The sequence below is a fragment of the Callithrix jacchus genome, chromosome 11 (assembly GCF_049354715.1).
Source record: "Callithrix jacchus isolate 240 chromosome 11, calJac240_pri, whole genome shotgun sequence".
In the NCBI taxonomy this organism is placed as follows: Eukaryota; Metazoa; Chordata; class Mammalia; order Primates; family Cebidae; genus Callithrix; species Callithrix jacchus.
In genome coordinates this window covers 17347080-17369417 of record NC_133512.1, presented here as the reverse complement: position 1 = coordinate 17369417, position 22338 = coordinate 17347080, and the positions used below count along the sequence as shown (strand labels likewise).

Genomic DNA, 22338 nt, shown 5'->3' with positions numbered 1-22338 from the left:
GGTGCCCCCCAGGTGTCATCCAGAGCTCTCCTGTATGAGGTGTCCTTTTGGGTATACAGGGGTCAAAGAGCCACTTAAGGAGGCAGTCTGTCCCTTGTCTGCCTGCAAAGTCACTGCTCGGCTGTCACAGCCTTATTCCAGCTGCCGTGTATGCTTCCTCTGGCTTTTGTTTACAAAGGTAGGTTTAGACCCACCTCAGCAATGGCGGACACCCTTCACCCCATCAGGCTCAATCGTCCCAGGTCAGGCTCAAACTGATGTGTTGGCTGTGAAACTCTCAAGTGAGAAGACTTTAGTTTGCTTGTCTTTGTGGGGTTGGGACCTACACAACCTATCACCTGTCTCTCTGCTTTCAGCTCCCCTTCTTTCTGGGGAGTGGGTAGCTCCATCCTGCAGGTGCTCTCAGTGCTAGTCAAAACATCTGCCCTCTCAGTGCTAGTCAAAACATCTGCCCAGATCTGTGCTGACAGCCGGCGCTAGCTGGAGCTGCCACTCAGATCTGTGCTGTTAACTCACAGGCCTTTTCAGCACAGTGGGGATCTCCAGGACTGTGGTTTGCAGAGGCCATGGGAGAAGCATGGTATCTGAACTGGAGTGTTGTGATGGGCAGGGGGCAGTCCCCAATCCTCCAGTCAGTTGCACTTCCCAGGTGAGGCAGCACCCTGCTCTGTCTTGGTTTATCCTCCTTGGGCAACACCCACTGTCCAACCAGTCCTATTGAAATGAACCTGGTACCTAAGTTGGAAATGGGGAGATCACTCACCTTCTACTTCTGTCTCCCTGGGAAATGTGCTCCAGAGTTGTTCTTATAAGGCCATCTTGGCAGAATTCCCCTTATGAGAATCTTAATGCCTGATGAGCTAGAGTGGAACAGTTTCATCCTGAAACCATCCTGCCACCCTGGTCCTTGCAAAACTTGTCTTCCATAAAACCCTTCCCTTGTGCCAAAAAGGTTGGGAACCACTGAATTATACACACAACCTGAAAATAATTTTATGCCATATTTTAAATTACTTTATGCGTGAAACAAAGTTATTTTATCATCCTTTGTGGGTGTTTTTGCATGGTCAAGTCTGGACATTATAGAAATTGTAATGGAAGGAGTGTAATTTACAAGATACTAGAAGAACTCAGTAGACATGAGGTGCACCATTAGTGGTTATAGATCAGCCTGTGTTGTCCATTTGTTCCTGCTCCTGACCAGATTGGAGGTGCAAGTTAGTAGGGCAGAATGGAGTAGAACTAACTAGCTGGTAGCAGTTTGAAGTTATGACCACACCTCATACTTTAATGTGTAGATTGTAGCAGTCATAGAGAAGTCTAAGCCTTTTGTTATTTTTAGGAAACAAGACAGTCTAATTATTATAAATATAAAGATAATTATAGATCAGAATGATGCTTTATTATTATTTAGACTTAATTTTTGAAACAGAGCTAAAAGTTGTAATATGTTATATTGTCTCATGTTTTTAAACTAAATTTTCCTGTGTGAAAGAGTGAATGTTGTGCCTCAGATATGCTTCTTACAGATGCTTAAAATACGTTTTTAAATTACTTTACATTTCTTACCATTCAATTAGTTTCAAATAGCTTTCTTGATTTTACTCAGTTACTTAGCCATATATTATTCAAAATACAAAGAGACCAAAAAGTTTGGTTATATCTTCAAATGTTTTTTTACATTGAAATTTTTACATTTTTACATTTTTTTCATTTACAATGAAATTGGATGTACATTTAGAAATATTTTATGTGTATTGAAGATATCTTTTCAGCTTCCTGTGTTTTATTTATATTTTGTGAGTGCAAGAAAAAATAATGACCTTGAGACTTTGTTTTCCTCAAACTCTAACTCCACATGCATCCTTATTTGTTCTAAAATTATATTTTTATAGCTAATAATTTTATCAAATTTTATTTATATTTTAGGCTAAAAATCTCATAGAGAGATTTTTTAATCAACAAGTAGAAGTTCTTGGCAGACGTGCAGAGCCATTGCCTGCAATATACTATATTGAAGGCACTCTCCAAATGGTTTGGATTAATCGCTGCTTTCCAGGGTATGGAATGAATGACCTGCAACATCCAAAATGTCCTGAGTGCTGTGGTATGTAATGAACTATGATTTCATGTTTTATATTAGCTTAAGTGAATGCCTATCACTTATTTTTACTATCATTTTGGTATTTTTTCATAGTTGATTTAAGGTAGTCTATTTGAAAAGACTATGTCAATATCAAGATGTGAAATTAAAAACAGTCTGGCTTGATTTTGGCCTTGGAATTAATATTACAGCAAGAGAGTTTAGGAGCATTAGGCAGTTATCTGGGAGGAAACACAAAAATAGTTATGAGTCACTTAGAATTCCTTACCTTAAAAATAACCAAATAATATGTCTTTTGGAATCAATTATTGATGAGTTTAGGTTTGTATAGTCTATAGTAGATATCTTTGTGACTTTTTCCTTCCTTTTGAAATAAGTATATGAATTGCTTTATTACCAGTTGTTTTTTTCTATCTTTTGGTCCTAGCACTACAGGATCTGAGTTGCTCTGTGACATTTATTCTTTCTTTTTCATCTTTACTATAGAAGAGACTTTGGTAGAGGCTATTGACTTAGGTTGAGCGCATGAATTCAAAGTCTTTGCATTTCTATTACTGAGAGATTAATGGGTCAATTAATTTTCAGTCTTAAAAGACTTTAAAAATTTTATACTGATATTACTAAATTTATACCTGTATTTGTATGTTTCATATTGCCACAAGAGAGTACTTAAGCCTGGAGAGTTTATAAAGGAAAAAAGTTTATTTGTCTCATGATTGTGATGGCTGAAAAGTTTGAAATTGGGCATCCAGTGGGGGACTCAGTCTGCTTCCACCCATAGCAGAAAGTGAAGGGGAGCCTCAGTGTGCAGAAACCACATGGTGACAGAGGAAACTAGAGAGAGGGGTAGGTGCCAGGATCTTTTGTACAACCAGCTCTCACAAGAAACTAATGGAATTAGAACTTGGTCACCCATGAGGGAGGATATTCATCTATTCATGAGAGATCTGCTCCCCTGACACAAACCTTTCCCGCCATGCCTCACCTCCCAACACTGCCACATTGGGAACTCTCAACATGAGATTTTGTGGGAACAAACAAACCATATCCAAGTTGTGGCAATATCATTCTCATTTAGTCATTTCTGACTGTTCTTTACTCCTTTCTTTCTGCTATTTATGTTAGATTAAAACCCTTTTTGTAAAATAGACCACTAAATATTCCTTTTAATTTGTTTTCTTTGATTTGGCTAAAGTTGTCTTTATAATTTTGTATGTGTGTTTTGTTATTGCTTAAACATGTGAACTTTTACAAAAATACACTATAAAGGTATATTAGGAAATATAATACAAATAAAATAAATAACATACTAACTTTGTAACTTTCAAAAATCGATGATTATATATCTATATGTGTGTGTGTGTGTGTGTGTGTGTATTATATATATTGCTCCAGAACAAAGATAAGGATAAAGAAAAACATAGAAACATCCAAAAAATAAACTGGAACATAGTAGTTTAGCTGTCTGTTGCATGCATTTTTACCATTATTCAAAAAAGACAAGATAAACTAAAATTGTTAAAATATTTGCGTCTCATTAATTATAAGTATTTTGTAATTGTCAAACATAGCTTTTTCAAGTGAAGTAGTAGGTTTGAATGTCAGAATTACAAATTTTACCATTACATTTTTTTTGTGTGTGTTTTAAACATTTGGGTAATAGCACAATTGTGATGTTTTCTAATTTCACCATGTAATGAGTGTTAACTCAGCTTGTTGTGTGCTACACTATTTGATCAAGCTAATTAATTGTTTTATTCCCAAAATAAGAAGTATATGAGAAAATTTAATGTGAATCTCAAAAATATTTTCTATCTCTGAAATAGTATTTGATTCTCCTGAATATTTGATCTCTGCCCACAGAGCTTAGATATTTAAGAGATGTATCTATGAAACAATTAGGGAACAAGAGACGGCTAAACTGAAGGGGAAAAAAATACAAGATTATATAATGAAAACTGAGTTAGTAGTGGAATAGATCACAAAGGTTCAATGTAATTATGACAGCGCTTTCTTGTTGAGACTTGTCTTTCAGTCTTGAGGTAGTTACTTGAGGTAGGATACCAGGATAGCAAGCACTGTCCAAGCAACAACATGAATGAGCATCAAGTTTATGGCAGAGGGTGGGATTTTGCTTAAATAAAATAAAATTTATTTTTTAGATTTGATGGGCTCATCATCATTGCTCAATAGAGTTATTAATTAGTGAGTTGCCAAATTTTATTTTGTGTCATCTTATGGTTAATAAACATTTTAATTTACAATTATCTTTGTTTTATCATTTCTGTAAGTTATGAAGCAAGATTCAGTTCCCCTAATGTAACATTCAGAAACCCATAGGATAGTAATAATTTTTGTCAATTTTACAGAAGGCCATCACCCTAAAATTTTAGAAAAGCGTATAACAACTCAAAAAGATATTTAATCATTCTCTGAATAGAAAATGATTTAATAAATTACCCTGTATTTTAAATTAGGATAACACTAGTTAAAAGACAAAATTAACAAACTAAATGAACTTAAAATGTATTCAAGTATGAAACTGAATACTAGATAAAATAATGATGAGCTTATAAAATATATAAGGTATCTTGTAAAATGACTTCTGTCTAGAATAAAAAAATGTACCATGTTTATATTTAACAAACAAGATTGAGACAAAGCTTGTTTATGACATAAGGGAAGTTCGTTTACTTTCTCAGTAAAGTAAGTCTCAGCAGTAGATTAAGCACCAGATTTGTTCTTTTCCTTTGGATATATATATTTTTTTTCTTTGTGACAAAGTCTCGCTCTGTTGCCAGGCTGGACTGCAGTGGTTCGATCTCAGCTTACTGCAACCTTCATCTCCTGGGTTCAAACGATTCTCTTGCCTCAGCCTCCTGAGTAGCTGGGACTACAGACATGCACCACCATGCCTAGCTAATTTTTGTATTTTTAGTAGAGACAGGGTTTCACCATGTTGGCTAGGATGCTTTCAATCTTTTGACCTCATGATCTGCCCGCCTTGGCATCACAAAGTTCTGGGATTACAGGCATGAGCGCCAACACACCCAGCCTTATCATTCTTTATTCATTTAAGTTTTATTTCTAGATGGCAGACAAAGCCTGTTTCCTTATAAACTTGTGAAGACTTAACATTTCTACCTATATTATTGTTTTTCCTGACTTTAGTATTTTTAAATTAATTTATACCGAAAAGCTTCTCTGTGACTTCACATTTAGCATTGCTTGTTATATACATCATTTTGGCAATCAGTTTTGCCACTTTAAAGAGAGTTTTAATTAAATTTGTGAATTACCAATGTCTTATAATTTTATAAATTATATAATATACTACAACAAAAGACCAGGCAAATATTACATTGTTTTTAAGAGAATTTTGTTAAAACACAGATTCTGAAATGATTTACTCTGCAATTTCTTTTCTTTTTTTTTTTTGAGATGGAGTCTTATTCTGTCACCAGGCTGGAGTACAGTGGCGCGATATCAGCTCACTGCAACCTCTGCCTCCTGAGCCCAAGCGATTCCCCTGTCTCAGCCTCCCAAGTAGCTGGGATTACATGCATGCGCCACCACACCAGGCTAGTTTTTTGTGTTTTTAATAGAGATGGGGTTTCACCATGTTGAGCAGGATGTTCTCAATCTCCTGACCTCATGATCCTCCATCTTAGGCTCCCAAAGTGCTGGGATTACAGGCGTGAGCCACTGCGCCTGGCCTACTTTGCAATTTCTATTATTTCTGTTTTTGTATAGCTTGTATATTCAACTTTCTCCCATTTTATTTCTGCTAATTTCTTTCAAAAAAATCAAAACATAAAACTTGTAGGTCAAATGACATTCTTTGACATAATACCCCAGTTGCCCTTCCAATTTTTTTCTCTTTAAACTATGGTCATGGTTTTAAAACTCTTACATGTATCAGAATTTGCTGAAGATTTTCTCAAAATATATCCAATGTGTATGAATCAGAAATCTACATTTATAAGCTTCCTAGGTGATTCTTACATATGCTGAAGTTTGAGATATCTTAGTGTTGATAAGGCAACACCTAGATAGAATGTAGGAATATAAGTTTTGATAAGGCAATAACTTGGTAGGATGCCCATGCTTCTACTGAGGTAGCAGACTATTTGCCATTGATTATTATGGATTAAACGGGTAGCTCAGTAATAGGTTAGACAAGATTATTTATCCTATTGCTTTCCTTTTTTTTAAAAAAAAGAATAGCCATTGCTCATTCAAGCCTTTTGGTAATCACATGGAAGTTCCAGCAGGGAGTTCTTTCATTGTGACACAGTATCCGTGTCATCAGAAATGATTAGGTTGCAAATTAGAATATTTAATCGTCTTGAGATGGTTTTATTAATAAAATATACTTGTCTACTTTAATTATGCAGGAAAAGTGAATTGTTTAGTACCTACAATTTTTTAAATAAAGCATTTTAGAGTCAATAAATTTATCCCACTCAAACTCGCATTCCTGAACCCTTGTGTTTTGATTTTATATCAGAGGATCGGAGACAAAAAAAATGTTTCTTTTGCATCTTTTTCACTACATGTATTTAAATAGTTCTGTTATCAGTAGTAAATAAAACTCATCCACCTTTTATACCACAAAGACATTGCTTTTATTTTGAGTCAGTATATTTCTGAAGAAACTAAATTATTGAAAAATCATGGCCAATGGATAGGTTATTCTATGGATTACAGTGTGGGATTCCCAGATTTTCCTTAAATAGGTACATTTATTTTTAGTAAAAGCAGTCCATGTAATTTGAAAAACTTATCTGAGTGAAACTGTCTTAGATATGTTGAAGAATTAACAATATCATGAAGAAATACTGGGTCAAAATCTAAAAACAAAAATTAATGCTTCTCCTGGCTATGAAGTAGCTTATAGTAGACACAATCTCTTTCTGGAAAAATTAGAAAGTCTAATAAAATTTAAAAGTTACTCATTCTATTAAAGACATTGGTAAAATGTCAGGGTGTAAGGATTCAAGAGGCAGCATAGCTTTTTTCCCTTCTATCATGGATAGAAGGGGTGTGTGGAAATGCATGATAGATGCGGAAAGGCAATAGGATGACATGTTTATGTTCTGAAATTAAACATTTGTCAACTTATAATGCTATACCTGCTGGAAATATCATCATACATGATGGAAAATCAAGAAACCATTAGAGATAATAATATATGAGAGAATTGACATATGCAATCTACACTCAAAGAAGGACTAAAGGGGAATTTTCAATTAATCTAAAATGATCTCATTAAGAAACATGTCCATGCAGGATGGCGTAAGTGGCAATGGAAAGGAAAAACATAGAGATAAATATAAATAAATATTGACTATACAAAAATATATAATGCTATATGGGCTTAAAATATGTAGAACTAAATATATATGAACATGGTAACACCAAAAGCAGGAAGAAGTAAGTAAAATTAAAATGTTTAAAATTTCAACCATTGTTTAGAACTGGTATGAGTAATGATTCGTATTAGATTGTAATAATAGATTAAGATGCATGATGTATTTTTTTTAGGACCGCTACTAAAAGATAGTAAAATGATATGTATATAACAATTAGTAGATAGAAAAAAATAAGTTATCCCAAAACTTCACATTATTTCTCAAAAGAAGCCAAGGTAGAAAGGGGACAAAAAGCTACAATTGGTAACAAAAATACTTTGCTAAAACAATCAATTTAAATTCAGTATGTATGGCTCAGAGTCCCATATCTATTGCTTCTTCTCCTGAGATACTGGAGACCCCAGGTGACTCTTATGAAGCATTTGTCACCTATGGCTTGAAGGAATCAGATTACTAGGCAGGATGCCAGGACATCCTGGAAGTCAAAAAATGATGGCAGAATAGAGACTTTGCCAGCACACCTCACCCACTTGGAAATAGAAAAATAGCATATAGAGATTCACACTGAAAATTTTTATCCAAGGAAGAACATAGGAGTTCAATGTAAAAGTGAAATAAAACTTTGTATACTGGGAAAAGAAGATGGACGGTATCACATATGGTGAGATCCAGTGGAGAATCGTGAATGAAAGCCCAGTGACTGAGAGGGAAAGTATCTCTGTGATACACATTCCCACTGGGAAGCCAGGCAATCCAGGCCACAGGAGAGCTCCTTGACCCTCCCAATCCCTGTATCTGACTTGGGGAGCAGTCAGGAGACTATGAGAAGGAACAGCACTGGGAAATGTACCAAACATGCTCCCAGACCTGAGCACCAAGAGACCATTCCTTTTCCTAGATTCTAGCAAATTGCTTGGGTACATGCCAGCTAGCACCAGTGACAATCATTGATTTTTGAATCTCAGATTGGGGATTGGCACTCTGGTCTTGAGCAGGGTAGGACCTCCCCATAACAAGATCTTATAGATGAATGTGACACCCCTGACCCCACCACCTTCCTGAAACTGTAGCAGGAAGCTATTTACCTGAGAGGCAGGGTTTTGGACCAGGCAGTGAGTTTAACAGCCTGGTGCATTTTCGCAGACTGAAAGAAACTGCCTGTGACTTAACTTACTGTCCCCATTTGCTGCCAGCGTCAGGGCATGGGAGGGAACCCCATTGCGTCCAGAGGATAAAAGCAGACTGGGTCCCACTGCTGCTTGCTAGGCTGTGGAGCCAGTCACTCCATTTTAGCATCCAGTGATGATTCCTGCATGTGACAATTGTTCTGTGTTGTTTTCCTAATGGCAGTTTTTTATATTCATCATTCTGCATTTATTGATTATAATTCTACTCTAAGGGAGAGTTAAATTATCTCCCAATTTATTGTTATGTATTTGCCATTATGAATTTGTGAATATTTATTGTTTTCTTTTGGTTATTTTTCATTGCCATCATTATTGATTATGTTGTTCAAATTATCCAAAATTTCGCCATTGTAGTTTCTCTAAAGTAAAATTTGTACTCATTCAGTATGCCCTCATTATTTTTTAAGCAATTTCTCACTTTCTGGCATCATAACAGCTTCCAGGCCTGCCTTCTAATTATCCTGCCCAAACCTTCTCAGTACCCGTGTCTCCCAGAAGCTCTGCTGTTTTTTTAATTGGTACATTATACATGGCAGAAAATATACAATTTTAACCATTTTTAAGTGTAAAATTCAGTAGTGGTAAGTACATTTATAATATTGTGCAGTCATAACTACTATCCATTTAGGATCCTTTTGGAATGGCTATCAAAAAGTATATCGATTAAGCAATAACTCCATTAACCCTTCCCTTCATCTCCCAGTAATCTCTATTCTGTTTTCTGTCTCTATGAATTTTCTACTTTTGGTACCTCATACAAGTATAATCATACAGTATCTGTCTTTTTGTGTCTGGCTTATTTTAAAGTATTTTTAAGGTTTATTCATGTGGTGAACTAAATTCTTTTTTAAGATAGAATAATATTTTAATACATTTACCTATTCATTTATTAATGGGTGTTTGGGTTGTTTCCATCTTTTGGCAATCATGAAGAATACTTTTACTAGTATTGGTATACAATTATCTGAATCCCAACTTTCAAATCTTTGCATATATACCTAGGAGTGGAATTACTGAATCATATGGTAATGCTATGAGTGTCAAACTGTTTTCCACAGCAGTTGTACCATTTTCTATTACCACTAGCAATATGCAAGCCTTCCAGTTTTCTCATTTCCACACAAACACTTACTTGTTTGTTTTCTACACTAGCCATCTTAGTGAATGTGAAGTGATTCCTCATTGTAGGTTTCATTGTCTGTCATTTCTCTAATGACTAATTGATACTGAGCATCTTTTCATGTGTTTATTGGCCATTTGTATATCTTTGTAGAAATGTCTATTCAAGTCTTTTGCCCAATTTTAAATTAGGCTGCCTTTTTTATTGTTGTGTTTTAGGAGTTCAATTTTTTTTCTTTTGTTGCCTATGGTTTTGTTACTATATCTAAGAAGTAACTGCCAAATTTAGTGTCATCACTTTCCCCCAGTGCTTTCTAACAGTTTTAAAGTGTTAGCTTAGGTGTGTTACTTACTTTAAATTACTTGTGTGCTGTGTAAGTTAAAGATCCAACTTCATTCATTTGCATGTGGATGTCCAGTTTTTACAGTATTACTATGGCTGGATCAGCCTCTGGGCCCTTTGCTCTTCCATCAGAGTCATGATTTTCTTTTCTTGAAGAAAATCACAAGCTTGCAGCCAAGTAGCTCTTTTAGCCTATTTTGGAAATCCATCAGTCCTCTTTCATTTTATCATTCTCTGTCCCCTTTAGTCTCAGTAGATATTGATACAGCAGTCTCAAAAATCTTGTGGGTCTCCTGTGTATGCCATGGAAATTTATACCATTAGATAGGGGATCCACCACAGAAATTCCTGCATGGGGTTCTTGGATGTTTGAGTACATCTGTGAGTCACAAAACTAATCTCTGCAGCAAAAGTTGTTTATTTCTTCTTAGAAAAGTTTTGATCATTTTGTCCTTCAGGTAAATATTTCTGCCTAACATTGCTTTAGTTTCACCTCATAAATTTCAACATGTTGTATTTCCATTTTCATTCAATTCAAAATGCTTAACAATCTCACTTAATTTTTTCTTTGAGTATTTGGTTATTTAGAAGAGTGGTATTTAATTTCCAGATATTTGGGGGATTTCCAGAGATTCCTGTTTTATGGAACCTTAATTTAATTCCATTATTAGAGTGTGTACTTTGCATAACCTGAAGAATACTTTTAATTTATGGAAAAATGTTTTATTACCTGGTATATGGTATATATGTTTTAAAAAATATTTCATTTGTACTTCAAAATAATGTATATTTTTCCCTTATATGTCATATGTCTATATAGAGAGACATATTTATATTGAGAGAATATGAGAGATAGAGACAGAGGATGGGAGGAGAGTTCAGTAACTATAGATTAGGTCCATTTTATTGTTAATTTTACTTAAATCTTTTATATCCTTTACTGATTTTATTGATATTGCCTACTTATTTTGCCAATTACTTAAAGAGGCGTATTTATCTTTCTGACTAAAATTGTGGAAGTATTTCTCTTTGCAGTTTTATCAGTGTCTATTTCAAGTATTTTTAAGTTCTATTATTAGGTATATAAATAGTTAAGAAGTTCTATTATTAGGTATATAAATGGTTAAGTTTGTTTTTTTTTTCTTTGAGACCGAGTTTCACTCTTGTTACCCAGGCTGGAGTGCAATGGCATGATCTCGGCTCACCACACCTTCCGCCTCCTGGGTTCAGGCAATTCTCCTGCCTCAGCCTCCTGAGTAGCTGGGATTACAGGCACGGGCCACTATGCCCAGCTAATTTTTTGTGTTTTTAGTAGAGATGGACTTTCACCACGTTGACCAGGACAGTCTTGATCTCTTGACCTTATGATCCACCCGCCTCGGCCTCCCAAAGTGCTGGGATTACGGGCTTGAGCCACTGTGCCCGGCCCGTAATCTTCATTCTTTTGTGTAGACCCATTTCCATATGCAGTAATTTTTCTATGGCCTGAATGACTTTATTTAATATTTCTTCTGGTAGAGCATGGCTACTGAGGAATATTTCATTTTTAATATCTCTAAATGTCTTTTACCTTAATTTTGGAATTATTTTGTGTGGTGGATATAAGAATACAGGGTTGATAGTTTTTTTATTCATATATACACTTTTTTCAACTGGTTTGCTCAAATCCTTTCCTGTATCTTTTTATCAGGTTATTTTTTTAATATTACCTTATAAGATTTATGTATATATTTTGGAAACAGTTATCTATGTGCTCTGTGTTCATTTTCTTAATGGTATCTTCCAAGTATCAGACATTTTAATTTTGACAAAACCAAGTTTCTCAATTATTTTCTTAATATTCCAAGAATAATGTGTCTGTCCAAGAAGTCTTTTCTGAGACCGAATTCATGAAGACTTTTTTTCTGTTTTCTTCTAGAAATGTTGAGGTTGTATCCTGTGGCCTTGCTAAACTCAGTTATGGTTCTAATAGTTTATTTTTGATTTTTAAGATTTTTCTTTACACCTAATCATATTCTGCAAGAATAAAGACAATTTACTTTTTTCTTAAGATCTGTGTGCTCAGTATTTCTTTTTATTGCCTCAGGAAACTATTGTATTCAGAGATCTTTAAACAGAAGTGTTAAGAGTGGGCATGCTAACCTTGTTCCCATTATCAGAACCCTCAGACTTTCACAATTAGGTATGACACTAGGTATGGACTGTTCATAAATGCCATAAATCAGGTTGACAAAGGAAATTCTATTTTCTATTTATTTTGATTTTTAATTATAAATCAGGTTGAATTTTTCCTAATGTCTTTTACATTCCAATTGAAATGATCACATGGTTTGTATCTTTATTATGCTTTTTATGATGCATTATTGATTGGCATATGTTACAGCAGTCTTACTTAAACTCCCCTAAAATATATGTGATAATTTTAAAAACATATTTTTAACTTTCATATGCTATAATAACGTTTTGTTAAGGATTTTTGTATCTATATTCATGAAGTACTTTGGTCTATAATTTCCTTCTCTTGTAAACTTTTGTAACATTTTAATACAGTATTAGGGCACTGCTATTTTAGAAATGAGTTGCAATTCTTCCCTCTTCTTGCTTTTTCTTAAATGGTTTATGTAAAATTTAAATAATTCTTGTTTCAAGTATTTAATTCTTCATTGAAGCTGTTGGTGGAGGTTCCTTTCTGTTTTGGTTTTCATGGGAAAGTTATATGCGTGTTTGTTTTATTATAGCTCTTTGGAAATGAAATCTTTCTTTATAATATTTCAAACACATAAAATACAGAAATGATATTTGGGGCAAATGTATCATCCATTGAAAGCAAATGTCATATTCTGTTATATGCTTTACATTCTTTCTAAGATTTAGAGCAATTTTAACAGGATACAGGTGACACCTCAACAATCTTACTGTCTTCCCTTTATCATAGATGGATATTTTTTTAATCCTAATTCAAAGTGTTTTGCTTTTAACACTTACTGGAATCATGAATAATGACAAATGGTATTGTTTTGCATGATAACCACAAAATAAGTGGTATTTTGTCTTAAGTAACTTCTGCAACTTGTTTTATTTTGGCTCAACAATTCTGTACAATTAACTATGCATTTTGAAATTATGCAGATTAGTGACGTGACATGTATATAACCTTGCAGCCATCACAATAGTCAAGAAAAGTCCCATGCCCTGCATTTTGCTTATGCCCTTTTGTAGTATACCTTAACTCAACATCTACTCCTAGGCTTTGATATACTTTCTGTCATTATAGATTTGGATACATTTTTGTCATTTTATACGAATAGCCATGTAATATATATATATTCCTTGTCTAAATTCTTTTTGTCAGCATAATGATTTTGAGATTCATCCATTTTGTTGAATGTATTGTTTGTCGCTCTTTATTGCTAAATAGTACTTCATTGTATGGGTATACCACATTTTGTTTATCCATTCATTCACCTGATGGACATTTGGGTTGTTTTTAGTTTTAGCCATTACAAATAAAGCTACTGTGAATGTTTCTGCACAAGTATTTGTGTGGATATATATTTTCATTTCTCCTGGAAAAATACCTGTGACTGATTGCTGGGTCATATGGTAAGTGTATGTTTAACTTAATTTTTTAAGAAAAGCCAAATTGTTGGCTTTTGTAAGTTAATTGTGTCTATATTTAGGAGCCAACAATTGGCTTTATAAAGTGGCTGTATAATTTTGTGTTCTACCAGCAATAATGTGAGGTGACAGTTGCTCCAAACCCTTTCCAAAGCATGGTGTGGTCAGTGTTTTTCATCTTAGCCATTTCAGTGTATGTGTGTCATGGAATCTTATATGGTTTTAATTTTCATTATCCTGATTAAAAGATATTTTGAGCATCTTTTCAAGTTTCAAATGGCTATCGGTACATGTGTTATACTTTGTTCAACTGTCTTTCCCATTTTTAAGTTGGTTATTTGTCTTATAATTATTGACTTGTAAGAGTCCTTACAATATCATGGACAAAAGTCCTTCGCTGATATATGTGCTGTGAATATTTTCTCTAAGATTGTGGCCTGTATTTTTGTTTTTAAATAAAAAAGTTGGAGAAGTATATTTTATTTTTTTATTCTATAGTTTGTGTGTTTATGTTCTAATGCAGCTATCTTACTCTAAATTCACAAAGATTTTCTACTGTATTTTTTGCCAGTATGTTGGATTACACATTCTTTTGGTGTAAGGAAAAGGTTGATGATCATTTTTTACCATAAACATATCATATCTTAATGATCCAGCACCATTTGTTGAAGATACTTTTCTTCCTCTCTTAAAATGCCATGTTGCCTCTGTCAAGAATTCAGCCAACTGTATTTGTGTGCATTTATGCTCCATTCATCTATGTCTGTTATTTGAACAATACCGAAGTATCTTGATTGCTGTACTTTATAGTAACTATTGAAATTGCATAGGATAATCCTCCAGCTTTGTTTTTATTTTTAAAATTTCTTTTTTTCCTCTTCTTTGAATTACTATATGCATTTTAGAGTTAGCATATCAATTTCTGCAAAACATCAACTCTAATTTGAATTGATTTCATTGACTCTAGAGACAAAATTGATTAAATGTCATCTCAAATATATTTAGTCTTCTAAACAGTGAGCATGTTGATTCTCCATGTGTGTAAATTTTTTTTAAAGTTGTTTTTGGGATGTTTATAGTTTTGTAGTTTTCATTTCAGATTTCTAGCAAATCTCTTAGATTTATTCATAAGAATATTATGCTTTATTTGTTCTCTTTTAAGGTGAGTTATTTTAATGATTTAATTTTCCAGTTAGCATTTAAGAATATAATTGATTTTAAAATATTAACCTGGATCCTGTGACTATCCTTAATTCACTGGTTAGATATCATAATTATTTTGTAGACTCTTTTAATATAAATATATGTTCTGCAACAGATTTAATTCTTTATTTCTGATATTTATGCCATTTTCTTCTTTTGCTTGCTTTGTTGCAATGACTAGGTCCTCTAGTGCAGTGTTAAACAAAAATGTCAAAAGAAGGCATTCATTCTTGCCCTTTTCCAAATATTAGAGGAAAAGCAATGACTCTTTCACTTTTAAATATGCTGTTAGCTATAGGGTTATCTTAGATGTTCTTTGCCAATTTGAAAAAAAGGACATCTGAGAACATTTATTGTATTAGTATAGTAATTTGCTTTGATTGACTCTCTAAAGCTGAACCAACCTTGCATTTCTGGGATAAAGCCTGTGTGGTTATGGTCCTTTTATTTATTGTTTGATTTGTTAATATTTATACCTTTTCAATAGCATTTTTCTGCATTTTTAAATAATATCTTCTTTTGTGATTTTGGATTATGGTTATGCTGCCATTATAAAATGAGTTGGACATTGCTTTTTCCTACTGTTCTGAAAGTGCTTCTATGGTATTGATATTATTTTGTCCTCCAATATTTAACAGAATTCACTGGGTTACCAGCTTGTTTCATTGATCTATGTGTGTATACCTCTACTAAGAAAGCATTGTCTTAGTCAGTTTTGTGCTGCTATCATACATAAAACAGCATACCACAGACTCTATAATTTGTCATGAAAAGAAATTAATTGGCTCACAGTTCTGGAGACTGGGAAGTCTAAGATCAAGGGGCTGGCCTCTGATGAGGGCCATTTTCCTGCGTCATCACATGATGGCCAAAGAAAGTGAAATGGAGCAAGAGACTGACCTTTTAGCCTCAAGACATTCTATAATTGGCATTAATCCATTCATGAAGGTCGAGCCATCATGAACTAGACATGTCCCATTAGGCCTCACCTCCTAACACTGTTGGATTGGGGATTAAGTTTCCAACACATCTTTTTGAAGATATATACAAATCATAGGATTCTGACCTTGACCCCCAAAATTCATGTTTTTCTCACATATAAAATGTAGTTATTTTTCTCCAATAGCCCCAAAAGTCCTAACTTGTTTCAACATTAACTGAAAACTTCAAAGTCCAGAGTCTCATCTAAATCAGATGTATATGGGTGAAACTCAAGGCACAATGCATCCTGAGGCAAATTTCCCTCTAGCTGTGACCCTTTGAAATCAAATTATCTACTTCAAAATATTATGATAGCATAGATTTCCAAAAGGGAAAAATAGGCACGAAGAAAGGGATCAATGGTCCTAAGGAAGTCCGAAACCCAACAAGGGAAACAACATTAAATCTTAAGCCCCCAGAGTAATTTTCCTTGACTCCTTGTCCTGCCTCTGGGCACACTGGGGTGGGGGTTGTGCTCTCAAGGGCTCAAGAAGCCCCACTCCTATGGCTTTGTTGGGTGTCGCTCAAGCAGCAGCTCTTGCAGGTTGGACTCAGATGCCTGCTGCTCCCCCAGGCTGGTATTGGACTCTGGTGGCTCTACAGAGTTACCAGAGTTGGCCCTTCCCTCGTAACACTAGACATTGCCCTAGTAGGGACTCTTGTATTATGGCCTTGCTTCCTGGCTCCACTATGCATTACTCTAGTGGAGACTCTGAAAACTCTGATCCCACAATTCTGCTGGGCATTGCCTCAGTAGAGGCTGTCTGCAGTGGCTCTGCCCCTATGGTAAGTCTTTGCCTTGGCCCCCAGGTTGTTTACAATGAGGTTTTCAACTTGTTCTATCAGTTTGTGAGAATGGAATGTTTGAAACCCTCAGCTATCATTGTGAATTTGTTTATTTCTCCTTTTAGTTTTGCCACATGTTTGAAACTCAGTAATTAAATAGGTAGGATTGCTATTTCTTTCTTGATCACTTCCTCCTCTATCATTATGTAATGCATTTCTGTATTCCTGATAATACTCCTTACAATGAAGTCTGTTTTTATAGATATTAATATAACCATTCTTTCTTAAACTAATATAACTAGTTTAGTGTTTATATATTGTACCAGTTTTAGACCCTATAAACATTTCTGCTTTGCCAATTTGCAAAGTTCTTTGAAAGTATACTTTGATGGACAAAATCTTAATTTTGATGAAGTCAGAAGTTATTTGTGCTTTGCTTTGTTACCAGTATTTTTGGTGTCAGATCTAAGGATTTATTGCTCTATCAAAGGCATGAAGATTCAGCTTTGTTTCGTTCTAGGAATTTAATAGTTTTAGCTCTAATTTTTAAGTCATGAATCCATTTTGAGTTAATTAGTATATTTGGTATGAAGTAGGGATTCAGCGTCATTCTTTTTCACTTGGAAATCCACATGTTCCTTTACCATAGTTGAAGAGACTATTATATCCATAATTAATGGACTTGGCACCCTTATAAATAATCAGCTGGTCATGTATATATGTGCTTATTTCTGTCCATATATATGTGCTATATGTCTGTCCTTATGCCTGTACCACACTATTTTAACTACTATCACTTTGTAGTAATTTTTGAAATTGGAAATTATACATCTTCCAACTTTTTTCCTCTTTTTCAAAATTTTTTTTTACTATTCAGTGCCCTTTGAGTTCCATATAAATTTGAGGGTTGGCATTTCCATTTCTTCAATAAAAGCTTCTGGAATGTTGACAGGGATTGCATTGAATCTCTAGATCTCTTTGGGTAATATTAACATCTTAACAATATTAAGTATTTGTTCTCATGAACACAGAATGTCTGTTTAGACCATCTTTAGTTTCTTTCATCAATATTTTGTAGTTTCCAGTGTATTTTATCTTCTTAGTTCTGGTTTGGTTTTGATTGTTTGATTATTCCCCTGATTATGGGTTTTTTTCTGCCTCTTTTTGTGCACAGTAATCTTTGTTTAGATTGCAAACATTGTGAATTTTTCCTTATTTGGTGCTGGATATTTTGATGTTCCTAAAAATTTGTTTCTTCTGAGTCGTTTTTGGATGCAATTCATGTATTTCTTGGAAGCCATTTGATTATTTTATGTCTTGCTTTGTAATTTGATGGGTGGTTCTGGTTCAGTATTCAGTCCAGAGGTAATTATTTTCTAATGCCTTCCCAAGTGCTTTACCCAGTGACCTTTGATTTATGAGTTTCTCATACTTGCTGTTGGGAACAGACACTTCATTATCCTGAGTGACTGCCAGTCACTGTTCCCTCTAATGCTATCAAAATAGGTATTCCTCTTCCCAGCTTAACATAGCTTCCTCACACGTACCTGCTGATTGCTGTTGTGTAATATATTTAGGAGAAATATTCCACTCATTTCCAGGGTTCTCTGTTCATAGCTATCCCCTCTCTGGAACATAGTCTTAACTCTAGCAGCACTGGTATTCTCTGACTCTTAGGTTGGTCTCCTCAATTGAGGGACTTTGCTGGGCTTCACCTCAGTTCCCTGTAACATAATTTGAAAACTCACTCAAGACGGTAAGCTATGGCAGTTAGCTTACTAATTGTAGGCTTACAATTGTAGGGCTTATGTCTGTGTTCTCATTTCCAAAGAATCACAGTTCCTTGTGGTTTGATAACTAATGTCTTGAAAACCATTGCTTCCATGTATATTGAATGGTTATTATTTTTTGTTGTTTCAGGCAAGATGATACATGGATTTTCTATTGCTTTATCTAGTAATAGTTCTCTTTAACCTAAGGAACTTATTTTAGGGTTTCTTTTTTTTAACTTTTATTTGGGGGTACATGTGCAGATCAGTTCTACAGATTGCGTGCTGTGGGAGTTTAGTGAACATATTATTTTGCCACCTGGATAATATGTCTCTTTAGTTTTTATTAAAAATTGTCTTTTTTACCCTTAGTTTTGAAAGATAGTTCCTTAGTCGTAAAATTTACTTTTATATGTAGTAAACGAATGCTCCATTCTCTTCTAACGTTTATTGTTTCTGATACAAAGAGAGCTTCCATCTATATACATACCCCCTACACCCTGCCTGTAATGTGGTAGGCTTTTACGTTTATTTCCTATATAGCTCTGAGAGTTTCTATTTATTAACACTCATTTATGTTTGTTTTTAACTCATAGAGAAATTCCCAAAGCTATACAGGAAATAATAGCAGTTTAACTCTGTAGTGCCTAAAAGTGGAGTTCTTTGTATATATTGTGTGGAGTGTTTGCCAGGTATCTTTGACATGTTCATGTCATTCATTACATTTATTGATTTTAACCAGTTATTTTATTTATTGTTTTATAATTGACTGTCCTCTCCTTTTGATTTATATTTATAAATTTATATTGGCCCACAGATCAAATGAAGCTCTACTTATTTTTTTAATTGAGTTGAAATTCACATTATTTAAAATTTACCATTTTAATGGGAATAATTTAATAGCATTTAGTACAATCTCAATGTTACACAAACACCTCTGCCAAATTCCAAAATATTTTGATCACTTCAAAAGAAATCCCATACTTATCAAAAAATTACTCCTCATTTATGTCTACCATTACCCCCTAGCAATGATCACTATGCTTTCTATCTTTATGGATTTACTTATTCTGGATATTTCATATAAAATAAAACAAAAATACATATTATTTTGTATCTGGCTTCCTTCACGTAGCATATTGTTTTTGAGATGTCTATGTAATGTTTTTGAAATGTTCTTTCATATGGCATAATGATTTACACATGTCTAAGATGTAGCATGTATCAGTGCTATATTCTTTCTTATGGCTGAATAATATTCCATTTTATGTATATATACAATTTGTTTATCCATAGACATTTGTGGTGTTTCCATATTTTGGCTATTCTGAATACTGTTGCTATGAACATTCATGAAAAGTATATACTTAAGTGCCCATTTTTAGTTCTTTTGGGTACATACCAAGAGTGGAATTACAGAGTCATTCTACTTCATTCTATTTTTCACTTATTCTATGTTTAACTTTTTGAGTATAAGCCAAATCATTCTTCACAATAGATGTACCATTTTACATTCCCACTAGTAATGTATGAAAGTAACTGTTTCTTCATATCCTGGCCAACACTTGCTATTTTCCTTTTTTTTTTTTTCTTTTGAAGTTTATTCTAACCATTTTAGCATATGTGAAATGGTGGCTCCTTCAGTTTTAACTTGTATTTCCTGAATGATGAATGATGTTGAGCATTTTTTCTGTGTTTGCTTGGTGGCCATTTGTGTATCCTTTTGGAGAATTGTCTACATAAATCCTCTGCCAGTTTTTTTTACTTGGGATTTTGTTTTGTTTTGTTTTTGAGTTGTAAGGGCTCTTTAGATATTCTAAATCTTAGATTCTTAGCTTTGAAAACATTTTTACTTGTTCTCTGGTTTTCTTTTCACATCCATAATATTGTCCATTTGATCACGGTTTTAAATTTATATGAAGTCTGGTTTATATTTACTTATCTTTTAATTGCTTATACTTTTGGTGTCATATCTAAGAAACCATTTCAAAATCCAAAATCATGAAGATTTACGTTGCCTTTATATTTTTTTCTAAGTGGTCATCAATACATTTTGAACTAATTTTTGTAAATGACGTGTTACAGAAGTCCAACTGCATTATTTGACATGCGGCTAACTAGTTATCACAAAATAATTGGCTGAAGAAACTGTTCCTTCTACATTTCATTGTCTTGGTAACCATGTTGAAAATCAGTTGTCCTAGATGTATGAGGTTATTTCTGAACTCTATTCTGTTTCTTTGGTGATAAGCCTTTCCTTATGCTAGTATCACACTGTTTTGATTATTGTAGCTTGTAGTAAGTTTTGAAATTTGGAAGCATAACTGGAAGTTTGTTCATTTTTTAAAATATGTTTTGAGTATTTGGGACCCCTTGCAATTATACTTGCTTTTTCTTAGGAAAGTTTTACTTGTCTCATAAACATAAAAAATCTCCAATATTTTATTTCAATAATTTTCTATTTTTGTTTCTTTACCCTCAGGTCTGTGAAGTAACTGTATATATCATATTAATTTATTTATATGTGTATATATAGACATATACATATATTAACACATATAAAATACAAATATACACACATCTTTTAAAAGATTGTGATTTATCTTTTACTAATCTGTTTATTACTAAAACTTTAAAAAATGTCTTACATATAGAGATCATTGTTTTTATTTTTTTTAAAGCTGCCAGTTTTAAATTGGTTTGTCCAGTTACATAAAATGAAATTGTTTTGGTTGAGATTTTGTGATTGCTTTGCATATGTATATATTAATTTGGCTTATGCTTACATTTTTATGTTAACAGCATACAGCTGGAATTTTAAATATCCAGACTGAGAATCTATCTAGTCAAGACTGATAATTTAATTATAAATCTATCCAATTATTTTAACCTATTCACATTACTGTAGACCATATGTGTGAAATTTGTTTGTACTTTTGTCATTATAACACAATTTAGGCTTTTAAAATTTTTGTATAATTTTCCATTATATGAATATATCAGGGTGCCTATGTCTGTTTTATTGTTGGTTGAAATTGATCTTAAATTTTTTGCTATGACACACAGTGCTGTAATAAATATTTTTGTATATATATTCTGTCCAAGATTCTTCAAGGTCTTTAATATTGAGTCACAAGATATACAGTTAATTAAAATATATCAGACTATTTTTCACAGTTATTTTTATTAATATATTTCCAACAGCAGTGAGGGAGAAACTCTTGTTATTTCCTATCTATGCCAATTCATGCCATAACCAAATTTTAGATATTTGCTGATTTAAATATATGAATGTGTATATATCACTTTTTTATTTTGGTAAAATGTACATAACATAAAATTTAACATTTTAAGTCTATTTAAATGTACAATTTAAATACACAGTGCCATTAACTGCCATCCCCCTGTTGTGAAATCATCATCACCATCCATCTTTAGAATTTGTTTCAACTTCTAAACTGAAATTTTATATCCATTAAATAATGACTTCCCATTCCCTCCTCCATGCAACACCGGAAAACCAGCATTCTACATTTTTTCTCTATAAATGTGACTACTATAGATACTTCATATAAGTAGAATCACATAGTATTTGTCTTTTTATGACTGACGTATTTCACTTAGCACAATATTTTTAAGATTCATCTATGTTGGCCGGGCGCGGTGGCTCAAGCCTGTAATCCCAGCACTTTGGGAGGCTGAGGTGGGTGGATCACGAGGTCAAGAGATCGAGACCATCCTGGTCAACATTGTGAAACCCCGTCTCTACTAAAAATACAAAAAACTAGCTGGGCATAATGGCGCGTGCTTGTAATCCCAGCTACTCAGGAGGCTGAGGCAGGAGAATTGCCTG

The 22338-nt window shown here is 33.7% G+C and overlaps 1 protein-coding gene across 3 annotated transcripts in view; it reads left to right on the top strand.

Annotated features, from left to right (window-relative positions):
• The window catches only part of ZPBP (zona pellucida binding protein), a 124450-nt gene that overhangs the window by 90392 nt on the left and 11720 nt on the right, over positions 1-22338 (top strand). For all 3 annotated transcript variants that reach the window (XM_078341996.1, XM_009002170.5, XM_054237085.2), the window contains one exon: positions 1930-2107. In XM_078341996.1, coding sequence (XP_078198122.1) covers positions 1930-2107 — 178 coding nt within the window. The remainder of the gene's footprint in view (positions 1-1929; positions 2108-22338) is intronic.